Raw genomic sequence first — 20,376 nt, forward strand, 5'->3', positions numbered from 1 at the left:
CCTCTGGAGATAAAGAACACACTAAAAGAGATGAAGAATGAAATAGCAAGCTTGGGAAATAGAGTCCACCAAATGGAGGAAAAGCTCAATAATACTGAAGACAAAAATCTAAAAATAAATCAGAAGGAAGAAGAGACCAAAGAATGAAAAATAATGAAAGAGAAACACAAGAACTAGCTGGTACGATCAAGAGAGGAAACATAAGAATAATGAGCATTCTCAAAGGAGAAGGAGCAGGAAAAGGAGCAGTGATCAGAAAGCATTTTCAGACAAATAGTTGACAAGAATTTCCCAAATCTAAGGAATAAACTGGAGCTTGGAATTCAAGAAGTCAGCAGAACACCCAAATTATCTCAACCTTCTGGCTTTCCCCAAGACACATTATATCAAAATTATCAAAAAATCAATGACCAAGTAAGAATTCTAAGGGCATCCAGGGAAAAGAAGACTGTAACCTATAAAGGAAAACCTATTAGGTTATCTCAGCATAAATCTTACAAACAAGTAAGTAGTGGACTCAAATATTCAAACTATTAAATGAAAGGAATTACCAGCCAAGAAACATTGACTTTGTATCCAGAAACTTTACTATATTTGCTTATTATTTCTAGTAGTGTTCTTGTGGAGTCTTTAGAGTTTTCTATATAAAGAATCATGTCATCCACAAATAGTGACAGTTTAACTTCTTCGTTTCCTGTTTGGATGCCTTTTATGTCTTTCTCTTGCCCGCTTGTACTCTCTTGGATCTCTAATGTTATATTGAATAACAGTGGCAATAGTGGATAGCCTTGCCTTGTTCCTGATCTTAGAGGGAAGGTTTTTATTTTTTCACCATTAGTATAGAGTTGACTGAGTGTCATATATGGCTTTTATCATGTTAAGATACTTTCTTTTTATACCAATTTTGTCAAACGTTTGGATAATAAATGTATGCTGTATCTTGTCAAAGACTTTTTTTGCATCTATATATGATCATATGATTCTTATTTTTTAATTTGTTTATGTGGTGTATCACATTAATTGATTTGCATATGTTGAACCAACCCTGTGCCCCTGGGATGAAGCCCACTTGATCGTGGTGTATAATCTTTTTAATATGTTGCTGTATTTGGTCTGCTAGTATCTTATTTGGGATTTTTGCAACTGCGTTCATGAGAGATATTGGTCTGTAGTTTTCTTTTTTTGTGTTATCATTACCAGGTTTTGGTATCAGGGTAATAATACTGGCCTCATAAAATGAGTTAAGAAGTATTGTCTCCTCTTCAATTTTATGGAAGTATTTGATCAGAATAGGTATTAAAACTTCTTTGACTGTTTGGTAGAATTCACTGGTGAAGCGATCTGGTCCTGAAGTTTTACTTTTTGCTTGCTTCAATTTTCATACTGCTGATCATTCTATTTAGATTTTCCAGGTCTTCTTGATTCAGTCTAGGAAGGTTGTATCTTTCTAAGTATGTGTGCATTTCTTCTAGGTTATTAAATTTGATGTTATATACTTTTTTATAATATGCTGTTATGATTCTTTTAATCTCTGTGGTCTCTGTTTAATTTCTCCTCTTTCTTCCATGATTTTGTTTATTTGTGTCCTTTCTCTTTTTTCTTTAGTGAGTCTACCCAGGGATTTGTTAATTTTATTGCATTTATTTTTGTTGCATTTATTTTTTCTATTGTTTTTTGTTGTTGTTTTCAATTTCATTTATTTCTTCTCTAATGCTGATTATTTCTTTCCTTCTGCTGACTTTAGGCCTCATTTGTTCTTCCTTTTCTAGATTTTTTAGATGAAGCGTTAGGTTGGATATTTAGGCTCATTCTTGTTTTTGGAGATAGGCCTGTAATGATATGAACTTTCCTCTTATTATCACTTTTGACGTGTCCCAAAAGTTTTGAGATGTTCTACTATCATTATCATTCATTTCTATTTATGGCTTGATCTCTCTTTTTATTTCTTCTCTGACCCAGTTATTCTTCAGTAGCATGTTGTTTAATCTCTATATATTTGAGGTTCATCCTATTTTCTTTTTTCAGTTGATCTCCAGCTTCAAAATATTATGATCAAAGAATATGTTTGGTATGGTTTTAACTTTTTTATATTTGTTGCGTCAATCTCTGTGTCCCAGTATGTGGTCAATCCTTGAGAATGTTCCACGTGCACTAGAGAGGAATGTATAAGAAGCTGTTTTGGGATGGAAGGCTCTGTATATGTCAATTATGTCTAGTTGATCTAATGTGTCATTTAAGGATGTTATTTCCTTATACATTTTCTGTTTGGATGATCTATTTCTGACAGTGGGGTATTTAGGTCCCCTATTATGATGCTGTTTTGTTTTGTTTCTCCCTTTAATTATGTTAATAATTGCTTTATATATTTTGGGTCTCCCTGATTGGGAATATAGATATTAAAATAAGTCTTACATCTTCTTGGTGCATGATTCTCTTTATCATTATGAAGTGTCTCTCAGTACCTTTCTTTACCTTTTTTATTTTGAAGTCTATTTTGTCTTATATTAATACTGCTACTCTCGCTCTTCTCTGAATGCCATTTTCTTGAAATATCATTTTACACCCTTTCACTTTGAGCCTATATTTGTCTTTGGAGCTGAGATGTGTCTCCTGGAGGCAGCATATGAGTGAGTTTTGTTTTTTGATCCAATCTACAATTCTGTGCCTTTGTGTTGGTGAATTCAGTCCATTTACATTTAGGGTGATTATTGGATTATGATGTCTTCTTATAGCCATTTTATCTTTTGCTTTCTGGCAGCTCAGTGTTTCCATTCTTTCTTGTTTTTGTGTGTATTTTGTTGTTGTTGTTGTTGATGTTCTTGGATTTTGTGGGTTTTCCTTCTGGTCCTTCCTGTTTTATGTTATATACTTCAGTTCTAAATCTTTGGTGTGTGGCTATGATTATGAATATGAAAAAAATAGTTATATAGATATATATAAACACTTTTCCATTATCTTCTGCATGTGCCTTATCTCCATTTCTCTTTGCAAATTTGGATCTTTGAATCCTCTCCTTTTCAGTCATTGTTGTCTCAATTTGTTCCCATGTATGCCTAGCGTTCATTATTTTCTTGCTATAGCAAATCTCTTATTTTGTAAGCTTATAATGCCCCTTTCTTAGTAAGGGTTGCACTCTCTGCTTCTATCTGCTTGCTAGTCGCCTTACTCCTAGTTATGTATCTTTTTTTTGTCATTTTGTTTTAGGTGAGCTGATCCCTTTCAGTATTTCCCGTAATACAGGCCTTGTAGTGGAGAATTTCCTCAATTTTTGTATGTCTGAAAAGGTCTTAATTTCTCCTTCATATCTAAAGGAGAGCTTTGCTAGATACATTATTCTAGACTGGTAGTTCCTTTCATCTGAAAGTTTGAATACTTGATTACACTCCTTTCTGGCTTGTGAGGTAGTGCTGAGAAGTCCAATAATCAACTAATGGGTTTTCTTTATAGGTTACTGCTTTCTTTTCCTTAGATGCCATAAGAATTTTGTCTTTGTTGTTGATTTTTGAATACTTTAATACAATGTGTCTTGGTGAAGGCCTTTTGGGGTTGAGATAATTGGGTGTTCTTTTGACTTCTTGAACTCCAAGCTCTAGCTCATTCCTTAGATTTGGGAAAGTCTCGTCAACTATTTGTCTGAAAATGCTTTCTAGTCTCTGCTCCTTTTCCTCACCTTCAATAATGCCCATTATTCTTATGTTTCCTCTCCTGAAAGTACAGCTAGTTCTTGTATTTCTCCTTCATTATTTTTCATTCTTCGATTTCTCTCTTCCTCCTTCCGATTTATTTCTAGATTTCTGTCTTCTATATCACTGATCCTTTCCTCCAATAGTCAGCTCTCTTTCTCAAGCTTGCTACTTCATTTTTCATCTTTCAGTGTGTTCTTAATCTCCAGAAGTTCTATTTGGTCTTTTTCAGGGTTTCAACCTCCTTGCTAAAAAACTGATTCTGGTGATCTAGGTGGTTTTTCAATTCCTGAATTGTTGATAGAAGTACCATCCTAAATTCTCTGTCATTTAATTCCCACATTTCTACGTCTGTAAGATTATTTTCTGGAGATTTTTTTCTTTCTTTCTGAGATGCCTGGTCACCTTGGTTGTTCGTGGTGTTTAATGGACTATTTCTCAACCTGAGTATCAATAGAACTGTATTCTGCTTTTTTTCCCAGAAGTAAGATTTATTATATAAAAATTTCTCTTCAATCTATTGCAAAAATGCTATTTTTCTTTTGGTTTCCAGTAGTTGGCATGTAAGCCTCTTGGATCCCTGCTTTATATAAAGTCTTAATAATGCCTTTTATTTTTCTTATAGGTATTCAATCATGCTCACTACCCCCTGTCAGTGTTAGAGACATTTTTGGTAGCATTTATTCATTTTGCCCTGGGCCTCCACAGTATTCGATCTTGGAGCATGTAGGGCGAGGTGCTCTCTGGGTTGGGGAATACGGGCTGTGGCACAGACTCATGTTTTGCAACTATGGCGTGTATCAATCAACTGTTTTTTCTCTGCTGTCCCCACTTCTCTGTCATCCCTACTTCTCTGCTTTCTGCCTTCATTCCTATGCACTACCACTGCGTAGAGCTCACAACTCTCCCAGGCAGCGTTGTTTAGGGAAACTGCCACATCTTCTCCTCTCTCCATCCTCCTGCAGGGAGCTGAGGCCACAAGAGGCAGTTTCTTTGTTTCTCTTTGACTACCGCCAGTCTCCAGGAGTCTGACCTGTGGTAGCTCTTATATGTAGACCCCATGCTTAGACGTGCTGGTTTGAAGTTTTTGTGTTTTTTGTTGAGTTTTAGATGTTCAGCTTATTGTTGTTTCAAGGGGAGAGATCTGGGGAGATCCCTCACTCCACCATTTTTTCTGACTTCACTTCTTCTAGTTCTTTCATATGTAAAGTTGGATTATTTATTTGAGATTTTTCTTGTTTCTTGAGGTAGCCCTTAAATCTATAATCTTCCCTCCTAATACCACTTTTGCTACATACCAAAATGTTGATATTCATTGGCATTTATCTTTATGTCTCTTTGAGCTCTTTTATTTCCTTTTTGACCCAATAGTTGTTCACAGCATGGTATTTTATCTCCACACATTTGTGGTTTTTCTAGCTTTCTTCTAACTAATTTTCTTTTTCATACCATTGTGTTTGGAAAATATTCTTAATATGATTGTGCCTTTTTACATTTACTACAATTAGTTTTCTGTCACAACAAATGATATATCCTTGAGAGTGTTCCCTGCGTACACTTGAGAAGAATGTATATTCTGTAATTTTGGAATGGAAAGTTATATAAATATTGATTATGTTCATTTGGTATAATATGTTGTTGAAGTTTATTTTTCCTTAGTGACTTTCTGTTTGAATGGTCTATCCATTACAGTCAATGAGGTATTAGGATCCCCTACTATTAAAAAAAAAATGTAAGAACCTCTTCTAATTATATTTTTGTCAGTTTCTCCCTTTAGGTCTGTTAGTCATTGCTTTATATATTTTGGTGCTCCCAGATTGGTTGCATGTATATTGATGTGTTATGTCATCGTGATGAATTGTCTCCTTTATCATTATAAAATGTCTATCTTTATCTTTTGTTACTTTTTTATCATGAAATCTATTTTGTCTGATATAAATATGGCTATACCCACCTTTCTCTGGATACCATATGCTTGGAGTATTATCTTCCACCCCTGTACTTAGAGCCATTGTTTTCCTTTGTTGCAGAAATGGGTCTCCTGAAGGCAACGTACAGTTGGGGCTTCTTTTTTAATTTATCCTACTACTCTGTGCCTTTTGATTTGTAAGTTCAGTTTCTCATTTTCTCCATTGTTTCTTTTCTCTTCTGTTTCTGTCTGTTATTTTAGTTTGGCAGTTTCCTATGATGTTACATGTCTCAGCTCTAGGGTTTTGCCTTGTGATTACCATTAAGAACATATAAATAAAAGTCACACATATATTAATCCTTTTTTTAATGTATCTTACCTTTATTTAATACCTGTGTACATTTAGTCATTTTTCTTCACCCTTTTTATGTTTTATTGTCATAAATTAACACATTTTATGTGAATTGTGTGAATTGATTTCTAAATCAATTTATGTGAATTGATTTCTAAATTACAGATTTATAATCTTTTTAAAATGCTTTTCCTCATTTAACTTTTATATTATAATTGTTTATTACCCTATTCTGAAGTAGGATTGTAATTTCCTGCTTCTGTGTATTTGTCATCTTACTCAAAGTTTTGCATACTTTTATCTTTTTTTTTTTTCCAGTAAAAGATCTCCTTTCAACATTTATTGTGATGCAGATCTCCTGGTGGTGAATCCCCTCAGCTTTTCTTTGTCTGGGTAGCCTTTATTTCTCCTTCATATCTAGAGGATAACTTTGCTGGATATATTATTCTTGGCTAGTGACTTCTCCTTTCATTATTTTGAATATTTCATTTTGTTCTCTCCTAGTTTGTAGTTTCTCCTGAAAAATCCTATGATGATATGATGGGGTTTCCTTTATAGGGTACAATCTTCTTTTCCACTGGCTGCCATGAGAAGTCTTTCTATGTCATTAAGTTTTTTTTATTATTATTATTAGTTTCAAGTATATAGTACATTGGTTAGACATTTATATAGTTTATAAAAACGATCCCCCTAATTGCTCTTTCTCTCTTCTGGCTTCCCATCCAGCCATTACATTAATGCTAATTGCATTCCCTATGCCATACTTCCCAATCCTGTGACCATCTATCAACTGCTAATTTGTACTTCTTTAATCCTTCATCCCATTCTCCCAGCCCCACCCCAAAACCCCTCTCCTCTAGCTATCACCATTGTCATCAATATTTGTGTGTCTGTTTTGATTAGTTTGTCCTTTTCGTTCCTTAGATTCCTCGTATAAGTGAAATCATATGGTATTTATCTTTCTCTGTCTGACTTATTTCACTCAGCATAATAACCTCTAGGTCCATCCATGTCATTGCAAAGGGTAGTATTTCGTGTTTTGTTTTGTTTTGTTTTTATGGCTGAGTAATATTTCACTGTATATATGAACCATAGCTTCTGTTGATGGGCATTCAGGTTGCTTCCATATCTTGTCCTTTGTAAATTGTGCTGCCATGAACATAGGTGTGCACAGATCTTTGCAAATTTTTGTTTTAGTTTTCTTTGGATAAATACCAAGAAGTGCAATTGCTGGGTCAAAATGTAGACCCATTTTTAATTTTTTGAGAAACCTCTATACTGTTTTCCATAGCAACTGTACCAATTTGCAATCCCACCAACAATGTATGAGGGTTCCCTTTTCTCCATATCCTCACCAACACTGTTGTTCTTTGATTTATTGATGATAGCCATTCTGACAGGTGTAAAGTGATATCTCACTGTGGTTTTAATTTGCATTTCTCTGATGGTTAGCAACCTTGAGCATCTTTTCATATATCTATTAGCCATTGGTATTTCCTCTTTGGAAAAGTAGATGTTCAAGTCTTCTGCACATTTTTTAATTAGATTGTTTATTTGTTTGTTTTTGTTGTTGAGTTGTATGAGTTCTTTACATATTTTGAATATTAATCCCTTATCAGATGTATCATTAGTGAATATCTTCTCCCAAATAGTTGGTTGTCTCTTTGGTTTGTTGATGGTTTCCTTTGCTGTACAAAACCTTTTTAGTTTGATGTAATCCCACTTGTTTATTTTTTCTTTTGTTTCCCTTGCCCAGGGAGATATATCTGAAAAGAAATTCCTGTTAGTAATATCAGAGAGTTTACTGCCTATGTTTTCTTCTAGAATTTTTATGGTTTGGGGTCTTACATTTAAGTCTTTAATCCATTTGAGTCTATTCTTGTATGCAGCGTAAGAATGTATTCCAGTTTCTTTCTTTCTTTCTTCCTTCCTTCCTTCCTTCCTTCCTTCCTTCCTTCCTTCCTTCCTTCCTTCCTTCCTTCCTTCCTTTCTTTTTTTTCGCATGTATCTGTCCAATTTTCCAAACACCATTTATTGAAGAGACTGTCTTTACTCCACTGTATATTTTTACTTTCTTTGTCATATATTAAGTGAGAGTATAAGCATGTATTTATTTCTGGGCTCTCTATTCTGTTCCATTGATCAATGTTTCTGTTTTTTTTTTTTTTTTTTTTTTCCCAGTAATGCCATTGGTATTTTGATAGAGATTGCATTGAATCTATAGTTTGCTTTAGGTAGTATGGCCATTTTAATCATGTTGATTCTTCCTACCTATTATCATGGTATATGCTTTCATTTATTTGTACCTTCTTCAATTTCTTTTTTCAATGACATAATTTCCTGAGAACAGGTCTTTTACCTCTTTGGTTAATTTGATTCCCAAGCATTTTATAGTTTTTGATGCAATTGTAAATAGGATTGTTTTCTTAATTTCTCTTAATGGAAGTTCATCATCGGTGTATAAAAATGCCACTGATTTCTGAATATTTATATTGTAACCTGCTACTTTACTGAATTCACTGATCAGTTCTAACAGTTTTTTGGTGGAATCTTTAGGGTCCTCTCTATATAGTATCATGGCAACAGCAAATAACAAGAGTTTTACTTCTTCCTTTCCAGTTCAGATGTCTTTTATTTCTCTTTGTTGTCTTATTGCTGTGGCTAAGACTTGCAATACAATGTTAAAGAGGAGTGGTGAAAGGGGACATCCTTATCTTGTTCTTGATCTTAAGGAAAATGCTTTTGTCCTTTCCCCATTGAGTATGATGTTAGTTGTAGGTTTGTCATATATGGCCTTTTATATGTTGAGGTATGTTTCTTCTATTCCTACTTTGCTGAGAGTTTTTATCATAAATGGATGCTGGATTTCGTTGAATGCTTTTTCTGCATCTATTGATATGATCATATGGTTTTATCTTTTGATTTGTTAATGTGGTGTATCACATTAATTAATTTGCAGATATTGTACCAACCTTGCATCCCAGGAATAAATCCGATTTGATCATGGTGTATGATATTTTTAATATATCGCTAAATTCCATTTGCTAACATTTTGTTGAGGATTTTTACATCAATGTGCTTAAGAGATATTGACTTACATTTTTCTTTTTTTTTATAATGTCTTTTTCTGGTTTTGGAATCAAGGAAACAGATGCCTCATAAAAGGAGTTTGAGAGGCTTCCCTCTTCATGAACTTTTTGGAATTGTTTGGGAAGAATAGGTGTTAATTCTTTTTTGACTGCTTGTTAAAATTCGCCTACGAAGCCATCAAGGAAAAAAAGAGAGAAGACTCAAATCAATAAAGTCAGAATCAAAAGAGGAGAAATAACTATGATCTCCACAGAAATACAAAGGATCATAAGAAAATACTGCGAGCAATTATATGCCAACAAATTGGACAATCTGGAAGAAATGGATACACTCCTAGAAACACACAATCTCCCAAGACTGAGTCAAGAAGAAACAGAAAATCTAAACTGACTGATTACCACCAATGAAATTGAATCAGTATTCAAAAACAGCCCAAAAAACGAAAGTCCTGGACCAGATGGCTTCATAGGCAAATTTGTCAATAACTTTTACAAGTTTTAATCTAATATTCCTTGGAGAAGGTCTTATCAAATTAAGATAATTAGATCTTCTGTTAGCTTCTTAGATTCTAGGGTCTACATCTTTCTATAAGTTTGGGAAGTTCTCATCTATTAATTGTTTAAATAAGCTCTGTGTTCCCTTCTCCCTCCCTTCTCCTTCTGGTATATCCATTATTCTTATGTTGTTCTTTCTAATGGAGTCAGGTAGTTCTTGTAGAGTTCTTTAATATTTCTTAACCGATTTCCGATTTGGAAAAAAAAGTGTAGCTCACTATCAGCATTAATTTAATTTTACATAAACATGCTCTTCGAGGCTGAAGCAAATCTGACTGGATTTCAATGTGAAAATAAAATATAAAAACTGTTCTTGGAGTTATTTATAAACAGAACTTGTCTCTAATTCTAGTGTAACAGAACTGTATATGATGATCAGTATTTAATAATTTTTTGTGTTAGGTAAATTTCAAAGCACGGAACAACACAAAGTGGATCACCACATTCCACACAAAACTATCATATTTCTCTCCAGATCTTCTTAGCATCCTTGTCATTGTGCAAGCAACAAACTTTGCAGTGACCAGTTGGATTCTGTTTCCCTGATGTTGGTGATATACTCTTGGGGAAATGTCTTCCAGACAGGTGAAGAGGTGTGACTTCATCAGAGCATGGACTACCTCGAAGATGTTGCTGTCCTGGCTTGTAATGCTTTTCCAACATTCTTTCAATCAACGTCAGTATGAAGTTTACATGGCTGATTGTGTGCTCAGGATTGACCTTCTTGAACAGGATGTTGGAATTCAGCACTGTAATGTTTAGAAGGTGGTGAATGAATTTCTTATTCCAAAACTTGTGCCTTTGTGCTCATTTGGATAAGAAATAAGCATCTGATCAGCTGAGTCCACCGCTCCCATAGTCTTGTTATAATCCACAATGACCCCATAGCTTCTTAGTTTTCTTTCCATTTCTATTGTATACTTCAATCACAGTATCATTGTGGAATGTTGACAACATTGTCTCCTCCTTCTTGTCACACCATATCAGTGCCATAAGTTCACCACAGAATCTGGCAACAGTCGTCCCCTTTGCAATCCTTTTTTTCAGATCATTTGGCATATGTTTTCAGTTCAAACAAGCTGTCCCAACTACATCAGTCCTGTTTTGATGTAATTCTCTGAAAAGCATGGGAGATGTATAAAAGTTATCAAGGAAGACACAATATCCTTGGCCAAGAAGGTAAGAACCAAGGTAAGAATAATGTACAATCAGACCATCAGCTGAATCTTTTCAAATTCATACTGGGCCCTGTGTGAACAAGCACATTCCACTCATAATCAGATTTGCTTTCACAAAGTACATATAGCCTGAGACCAAATTATGCTCATTTCTTCGGGATGTACTGCTTCATAGCTAACTGCCCCTTGAAAAGCATCAGTGATTCATCGACTGCATTGTTTTTGTTTGGAGTATATACAGTTGAAAACTTATCTACAAGAAAGTTGAACACAGGTTTGATCTTCTGCAATGATATCTGGGCCTTGTTTGACCAGCGGATACGCAAGAATTGTTGACAAAATGCAAGTGCCAAAGCAAAAGTAAAACTCTTTCACCAATCATAATTTGCCTGAAATAAGGTATATCCAAAAGAGGCCTTGTCAACCAAAACATCTCCAGCTCTGGTTTCTGCACAATATCTTGCAGTAACATTATTGCAAAAAAGACTTTCAGTTCATCAGTTCATCATTGTTAGTGTCTTTCTGTTTATCCATTTGCAAAAATCCTTTCAGACTAGGTGGCTTTGAAGCCAACAAAGCAGCTTGGGCATTCATATCACTGGTAAGTTTTGAAATCAATTACTCAGTAAAGAACAGTTCAAAATACTGCAGTGGGTCAGTGGTATCACTGACATCAACTTTTCTGCCAGGTGTGTCGGTAAAGCCATACCTTTGACATGGACTCATGAGTTGACCATTTCAGAGCATAACCTGAGTCAGCTGATGTAGGGCTTTTTCCATCAAATTCCAAATCGGAGTGATGCTTGGCTGTATAGTCTTCCAAAGCACTATCTGAAAAATCATCAGAATATTCTATTTCAGAAAAATCAGATTTGTCAAATGAATCTTTGACTAACAACTGTTCGAGAATGCTGTTAACATCACATTTGGGAACACTGCGTTTTCTAGGATTCAACATTATCAGTGATCGAGAATTACTATATTTTGTAAATGGAAATACCACTACTAAAAGCAGAATACTATAATAGAATGATGTCATTCGTTTCCAAAGACTATTAATATCTAGAGCAATGCAAAAGTAATAATAAAAGAGAGATATTTCGTGGTAAACTTCGGGGGTAAGATTAGGACTGTAATCTGCAAATTATCTCAGAGTAAATGCTGCAGCTGCAAGTGCGGCTGGTGAGTATTCTCGGGGCAAACGGGACATGGGTTAATTGTCAGTTTTCTCTCTTCTTCCATCTGAGTCATTTCTAGACTTCTATCTTAAAGCTTGCTAATTTTCTCTTCTATCTGATCTGCTCTGTTTCCAATGCTCTCTAATGCATTCTTTATCTCATTTATTGAGTTCTTCAGCTCCAGAATTTGTTTGGTTCTTTTTCATAGTTTCAGTCTCTGAAGAGTAAAGTAGTCCTTTTTGTTCAGTGATATTATTTTTGAGGTGATTTAACTGCCTTTCTGAGTTTTCTTGTTATCTCGTTGAGCTTTTTCATGAGTGCAATCTTGAATTTTCTATTCAATCACAGTCTTCAATGTCTTTGATTTTGGTTTCTGGTGATTTCACATTCTTTCTGAGCTACATTGTTACCTTGGTTATTCATGGTACTTGATGGATTGTTCCTCAGCTTGGACATTTGAGTAGTAATTTTTTTTTTCTTTTTTAAGTACTGTTTTGCTCTTAACAATTCAGCAGATCTTTCTTTTGTTTTCCAATAAATGGTGATATAGTGCAAGTTTTTGTTTTACATTACCTGCACTACTGACACCTCTAGGATATTGGGACACCTCTAGGATATTGGTGGGGAAGTTTCACATTGGTTGGGAAAATGCCCCATATTCCCTAAGGTGGTGAGCATCTCCTGTGTGTTCAAGTCATTTCAGCCTCATTGTACCATCTCTATGGTGCAATGTGGTGGGCAATGAGCGTTTGGGCAATGAGTGTTTGGGCAATGTGAGTTCTTGCTGCTGACTCCTTGTAATCAGAGGCTACCAGCCATGAAGTGCTATCTAAGGTATCTCCACTGCCTCTTTGGAATTCTACCTCTACCAGTTCTGCTGAAAGTGGGGGTGATGAGAGGGCAGGGAGGGGTGGGTTTATAAGACTGTGGCATGGCTTCTTAAAGTTAATGGCAGCTGTTAGTCTACAGGTGCCACACTGCTGCACCACAACTGGTCTCTGGGTTTAGCCACAGTGTATGCTGGCTACCCAGGCCAGAATTTTGCTTCTGTTCCTCCTACCCTTTGGGCTGCTATGGGGAGGGCTGTCTTCCAACTCCTCCATCACTAACACATCAGCTGAGACTGCAACTGACACCAGGATGCTGCCATTGTCCCTGTCTCTTCCCTTCCCCTTTTCCCACCTGCTCTACTCATTACAATGCACTCACCTTCAGAAAGTTCAATGCATGGATCTCTCAGGATTTTTGTGTGTTGAGTAAGGATCTTGCATTAAATTATAGTGGTCCTATTTGTTGTAAATTTTAGGGGAGAAATAAACGGGTGTTACTACTGCATCATGATACTGATGTCAGAGTATTAATTCAGAGTATTAATATTCATGACATTTAGCACACTTTCTTAAAAACTATAACAGAAGTTTGGAGAAACATGGCAAAATGAGAGACATCCCCAGATCTCTTGCCTTGTAACAGCAATGAGCTGAACATCTAAAAATCAACAAAAAACACCCAAACTGCACACCAGTACGTCTGAGCATGGGATCTGCTCATAAGAGCTACAACAGGTCTGAACCCAGGGTGTCGGGCGGTGGACTGAAAGAAATAAAGAAGTTGCCTCTCACAGGTGCCAGAGCTCCCTGCAGGAAGATGGGGAGAAGAGAAGGTGCAGTGATATCCCTGAATAGCCCTACCTGGGAGTGCTGTAAGCTCCATCCAACCTGCGGCATGACCCAGTCATCAGGGCAGAAAGAAGAGAACCAGGACAGCACAGAAACATTTGATTTTTACCGGTCATGATTGCAAAACCGAGGCTGAGCTACAGCCTCCAACTCCCAACCCAGAGACCCTCCCCCATATCCTCCAAGGCAGAATACCCTGAGCCCTAGGGGAATCAGAGCAAATGCTAACAAAATTGTTGCTAACATTGACAGGAATGAGGGTAGCGAGCATGATTAAATATCTACAAAAAAAAAAGACATTATTAAGGCTTTATATAAAACAGGGATCCAAGAGGCTTACACACCACCTACTAGAAATCAAAAGAAAAGCACCTTCTTTGCAACAAGTTAAAGAGAGACCTTTATATAATAAATCTTCTTTCTGGAAAAACAACAGAATACACTTCCATTAATGCCCACGTGGAGAAATAGTCCATTAAACACCACGAACAACCAAGGTGACAAGGCATTTCAGAAAATAAAAAATCTTCAGAAAATAAGCTTACAGACATAGAAATGCAACTTAAATGACAGAGAATTCAGGATGATACTTCTGAAAAAACTCAGTGAGTTCCGAAACGAGTAATATCAACAATTTCAGGAATTGAAAAAAACACCTAAATGAGCAGAGCAAAGAGATTGGAACCCTCAAAAAAAAGAAAAAAAAAAAACAGAATAGATCTTTTGAGATAAAAAATACACTGCAGAAGTTGAAAAATGAAATAGCAAGTTTGGAAAATATCAGTGATATGGAAGACAAAAATCTAGAAATAAATCAGAAGGAAGAAAAGAGAAACCGAAGAATGAAAAATAATGATGGAGGAAGTGGTTCCATAGTGTAATGGTTAGCACGTCTGCTTTACATGCAGAAAGTCCTGTTTTTGAGCCCCAGTGGAGCCACAGTCCATGATCTATGGCCATGCCACCCTGAATAAGCCTAATATCTGATCTTGGAAGCTAAGCAGGGTTGGGCCTGGATAGTACTTTGATGGGAGACCACCTAGGAAAACCAGGTGCTGTAGCCATAAATAATAATAATAATAAATAATGAAAAAAAATAATAATGCAGAAATACAAGAACTAGCTGATACCATCAGAAGAGAAAACATAAGAATAATAGGCAAGAAGAAGGAGCAGGGACTAGAAAGCATTTTCAGACAAATAGTTGACAAGAATTTCTCAAATCTGAGGAATGCACTGGAGTTTGGAGTTCAAGAAGTCAACAGAACACTCAATTATTTCAACCCAAAAAGGGCTTCACCAAGACACATTGTATTAAAATTATCAAAAATCAATGACAAAGATAGAATTCTGAGGGCCACCAGGGAGAAGAAAATGATAACTTATAAAGAAAAAACCATTAGATTATCAGCGGACTTTTCAGCACTACATTACAAGCCAGAAAGGAGTGGAATCAAATATTGAAAATACTAAATGAAAGAAAATACCAGCCAAGAGTACTGTATCCAGCTAAGCTCTCCTTTAGATGTGAAGGAGAAATTAAGACCTCTCCAGACATACAAAAATTATGGGAATTCTCTACTACAAGGCCTGCACTACAGGAAATACTGAAGGGGATCAGCTAACCTAAAACAAAATGACAAAAACAAAATACATAATTAGGAGTAAAGTGACTATCAGGCAAATAGAACCAGATGAGTACAACCTATACTAAAAACAGGGCATTATAAGCTTAAAATAAGAAGGGAATTGCTATATCAAGATAGTAATGAATGTTCAGAATACATAGGGACAAGTTGAAAAAGCAATGACTAAAAAGGAAAGGATGCAAATTTCCAAATTTGCAAACGAGAATAGAAATAAGGCACGTGCAGAAGAAAACAGATGACTGTATATATACATATATACATATATATATATATATCAATCTTTTTCATATTTGTGATGGTAACCACACACCAATAATTCAGAACTAAAGGTTATAATATAAAACAAGAAGAACCAGAGGCAAAACACACAGAAGCTAACTTAAATAAAAAAGACAGAAACACAAGGACAAGGAAACAATGGAAACATTGAGCTACCAGAAAGAAAAAGATATAATGGCTATAAGACCTCATATTTTAATAATCACCCTAAATATAAATGGACTGAACTCACCAATAAAAGGGCACAGAGTTGCAGAATGGATCAAAAAACAAAACATAATATACTGCCTCCAGGAGACATATCTCAGCTCCAAAGACATACAGACTCAAAGCAAAAGGGTGGAAAATGATATTTCAATCAAAAGACATTCAGAGAAAGTGGAAGTAGTGGTACTAATATTGGACAAAATAGACTTCAAAATAAAAAAGGTAAGGAAAGATCCTGAGAGACACCTTATAATAATAAAGGGAATCATGCACCTAGAAGACATAATACTTATTTTAATATCTATGCTCCCAATCAGAGAGCACTGAAATATGTAAAGCAATTACTAACAGGACTAAAGAGAGAAACAGATCAAAACACTTTCATAGTACGGGACCTAAATACCCCACTGTTGGAAATAGACAGATCATCCAAACAGAAAATTAATAAGGAAATAATATCTTTAAATGACACATTAGACCAACTGGACATAATTGACATTTACAGAGCCTTCCATTCCAAAACAGCTGCTTATACATTCTTCTCTAGTACACATGGAACATTCTAAAGAATGTTCTGTGTCCCACATACTGGGACACAGAAATAGCCTCAACAAATATAAGAAGGTTGAAATCATACCAACCACATTCTCTGATCATAATGCTTTGAACTAGAGATCAACTGCTAAAAGAAACCAGGAAGAACCACGAATACATGGAGATTAAACAACATGCTCCTAAATAATAACTGGGTCAGAGAAGAAATAAAAAGAGAGATCAAGAGATACATAGAAACAAATGAGAATGTTAGCACAACATATTAAATTTTGGGACATGTCGAAAGCAGTTATAAGAGGAAAGTTCATATCAGTACAGGCCTATCTCCAAAAACAAGTGAGCCCAAATAAACAACTTAATGCTTCATCTTTAAAAACTAGAAAAGGAAGAACAACTAAAGCCTAAAACAACAACAACAACAAAAAACAATAGAAAGAATAAATGCAACAAAAGCTGGTTCTTTGAGAAGGTTAATAAAATTGACAAACCCTTGGATAGACTCACTAAAGAGAAAAGAAAAAGGACACAAATAAACAAAATCAGGGATGAAAGAAGGGAAATTACAACAGACATCACAGAAATACAAAGGATCATACAAGAATACTATAAAACTGTATAACACCAAATTTACTACCCTAGAAGAAATGGACCAGTACTTAGAAAAATACAAACTTCCTAGACTGACACAAGATCTAAACAAACTGATCAGCAGTATGGAAATTGAAACAATTATCAAATATCTACCAAAATGTAAAAATCCAGGACCAGATGGCTTCACCATTGAATTCTATCAAACATTCAAAAAAGATTTAATACCTATTCTCCTCAAAGTCTTCCAAAAAATCAAAGAGAAGTCTATACTTCCCAACTCATTTTATTTGGCCAATATTACTCTAATGCCAAAACCTGGTAAAGATAATATAAAAAAGAAAACTAGAGACCAATATCTCTCATGAACACAGATGCAAAAATCCTAACTATGATACTTGCGAACCAAATTCAGCAACATATTAGAAAAGATTATACACCACAATCAAGTGGGCTTCATCCCAGGGGCATAGGAATGGTTCAACATATGCAAATTGATTAATATGATACACTACATAAACAAATTAAAAAATAAGAATCATAATATCATATCAATAGATGCAGAACAAGCCTTTGACAAGATACAGCATCCATTTAACAAAATTGGTACAGAAGGAAAATACTTAACAAAATATTTAACAAAACTGGTACAGAAGGAAAGTGTCTTAAAATAATAAAGGCCATATATAACAAACACTCAGCCAACACTGTACTAATGGTGAAAAAGTAAAAACCTTCCTTCTAAGATCAGGAACAAGGCAAGCCTGTCTACTATCACCACTGCTATTCAATGTAACAGTGGAGGTCTTAGCGAGTGCAATTAGGCAACAGTAAGATATAAAAGGCATCCAAATAGCAACGAAGAAGTCAAACTGTCACTATTTGTGGATGACATGATTCTCTATATAGAAATCCCTAAAGACTCCACAAGAACACTACCGGAAACAATAAGCAAATACAGTAAAATCTCTGTATACAAAATCAACATTCAAAAATCCATAGGGTTCCTATACTCTAATAATGAAGCGTCAGAAAAAAAATGGAAAAAGTAATTTCTTTTGCAATTGCAACAAAAAGAATAAAATCCCTAGGAGTAAATTTAACAAAACATATGAAGGATCTATATAATGAAAACTACAAGACCCTATTTAAAAAAAAATCTAAGAAGATACAAAGAAATGGAGAGATAGTCCATGTTCTTGGATTGGAATCAACATAGTTCAAATGACCATATTACCTAAAGCATTATACAGATTTAATGCAATCCCCACCAAAATCCCATCAGCATTTTTTAAAGAAAAGGAACAAAAAATCATCAGATTGGTATGGAAACACAAAAGACTCCAAACTGCCTAAGCCATACTGAGAAGAAAGAATGAGGCTGGAAGCATCACTCTGCCTGACTTCAAATTATTCTACAAAGCGACAGTAATCGAAACAGCATGGTATTGGCAGCAAAACAGACACATGGACCAATGGAACTGAATCGAGAGTTCAGAAGTAAACCCATATTTATGCGGGCAAATAATTTTCAACAGAAAAGCCAAAAACATACAGTGGAGAAAGGAAAGCCTCTTCATTAGATGGTGCTGGGAAAATTAGAAGGCCCCATGCAAAGGAATGAAACTAGACTGTTGTCAATCACCACACACCAAAATTAACTCTAAACTGATTAAGGACCTGAATATAAGACCAGAATCAATAAAATGCATAGAAAAAAACATAGGAACTAAATTGAAGGACCTTGGACTTAGAGGATTTTATGAATTTGACCTCAAAGGCAAGGGAAGTAAAAGCAAAAATAAATGAATGGGACTACATCAAACTAAAAAGCTTCTACTCAGTAAAAGAGATCTTCAAAAGGTACAGAGACAACCATCCAAATGGGAAAATATATTTGCAAGCAACACCTCCGATAAGGGCCTAATATCCAAAATATACAAAAAACTCATACAACTCAATAACAACAAATAAATAAATGTTCCAATCAAAAAATGGGCAGAGGTCCTGAACAGAAACTTCTCTGTAGATGACATACAAATGACCAACTCGTATTTGAAAAGAAGCTCAACATCGCTAGCTATTACAGAAATGCAAATGAAAATCACAATGAGGTACAATCTCACACCTGTTAGAATAACTATAATCAACAGAACAAGTAATAACAAATGTTGGAGAGGATGCGGAGAAAAAAGAACCCTCATACACTGCTGGAGGGACTGAAAATTGGTATGGCCAATATGGAAAACAGTATGAAGGGTCTTCAAAAAACTAAGCATTGATCTACCATATGATCCAGCAATCCCTCTACTGGGTATTTACCCCAAAGACTTGAAAACCCATATCTGAAAAATATTGACACACAGATGTTCATAGCAACACTATTCACAGTGCCCAGGACATGGAAGCAGCTGAAGTGTCCTATGATAGATGATTGGATAAAGAAGTTGTGGTACATATATACTATGGAATATTACTCAGCCATAAGAAGAGATGAAATACTGCCATTTTCAACAACATGGATGGACCTTGAAATAATCATATTAAGAGAAATAAGGCAAACAGAAAAGTTTCAAAATCACATGATATCACTTATATGTGGTATATAACCTAATAGCCACAAATGAACAGGACATACAAACAGAGACTCATGGACATGGACTATGGACTAGTGGTTACCAGAAGGTAGGGATTTGAGGGGAGATGGGAAATAGATGGGTTAAAGGGGATCAAATATGTGGTGAGAGAAAGAACTCTAACTGTGGGGGGTGACCACACAGTGTAAATATATATATATATACCTTACTGTTAAAATGTACAGCTGAAACTTAATAGATTTCGTTAACCAATGTCACCATAAAAAACTTAATAATAAAAAAACCATAATAGAGCACATCAATCACTCAGTAATATTTTAAAAACTTGGTTATTTAGCACCACTCAAGGATCAACTCTTTATTGGTTTTTTAACTTAGGTGATGTCAGAGTCTTTTACCCTTCATATTGAAAACTTGGCATTAAAAGACCATCTAAAATTGGTGACATTTCCAATGCTAATAATTTTATTTTGAAATTAGGCTTCAGAAGTCTCTAGAAACAGAGGAGCCTCTCTACTGGCCAAGCCAGGGCACAGCCTAGTAGCTGCTATTCGAAGTCAGCATCTGTATGAGTCATTGCCACTAGGTATGTATCATGCTTTTTGAACCCGTGGATATCCAATACTTAATCTTTTTTTTTTTATTATTATTGTGAATCCTTTAATATTGAGAATTCTGTGGGTTTTTTTTTTCTCTTCTTTTATGGTATAGTCTTCTCCCCTTCTCTTTGCTCCCATCCTCCCCTCCCTTTTGCCTCTTTTCCCTTTCCCCTTCCTCCTCGCTTTATCCTCTCTCATACCTTCCTTCTTCCTACTCTTCCATTCTCACATCCCCCTTCTTCTTTATTCCACTCAATGATTTGTTAGCTGAATCCAGGG

The 20,376-nt window shown here is 35.3% G+C and overlaps 1 protein-coding gene and 1 pseudogene across 1 annotated transcript in view; both read left to right on the forward strand.

The window, feature by feature from the left end:
- HECW1 (HECT, C2 and WW domain containing E3 ubiquitin protein ligase 1) overlaps positions 1-20,376 on the forward strand; it is a 486,667-nt gene that overhangs the window by 384,711 nt on the left and 81,580 nt on the right. Inside the window, exon 17 of the mRNA XM_006925348.2 lies at positions 19,979-20,084. Coding sequence (XP_006925410.2) covers positions 19,979-20,084 — 106 coding nt within the window. The remainder of the gene's footprint in view (positions 1-19,978; positions 20,085-20,376) is intronic.
- Positions 14,572-14,687, forward strand: LOC112473558 (annotated as a pseudogene).

The sequence above is a fragment of the Pteropus alecto genome, unplaced genomic scaffold (genome assembly GCF_000325575.1).
Source record: "Pteropus alecto unplaced genomic scaffold, ASM32557v1 scaffold109, whole genome shotgun sequence".
Taxonomy (NCBI): domain Eukaryota; kingdom Metazoa; phylum Chordata; class Mammalia; order Chiroptera; family Pteropodidae; genus Pteropus; species Pteropus alecto.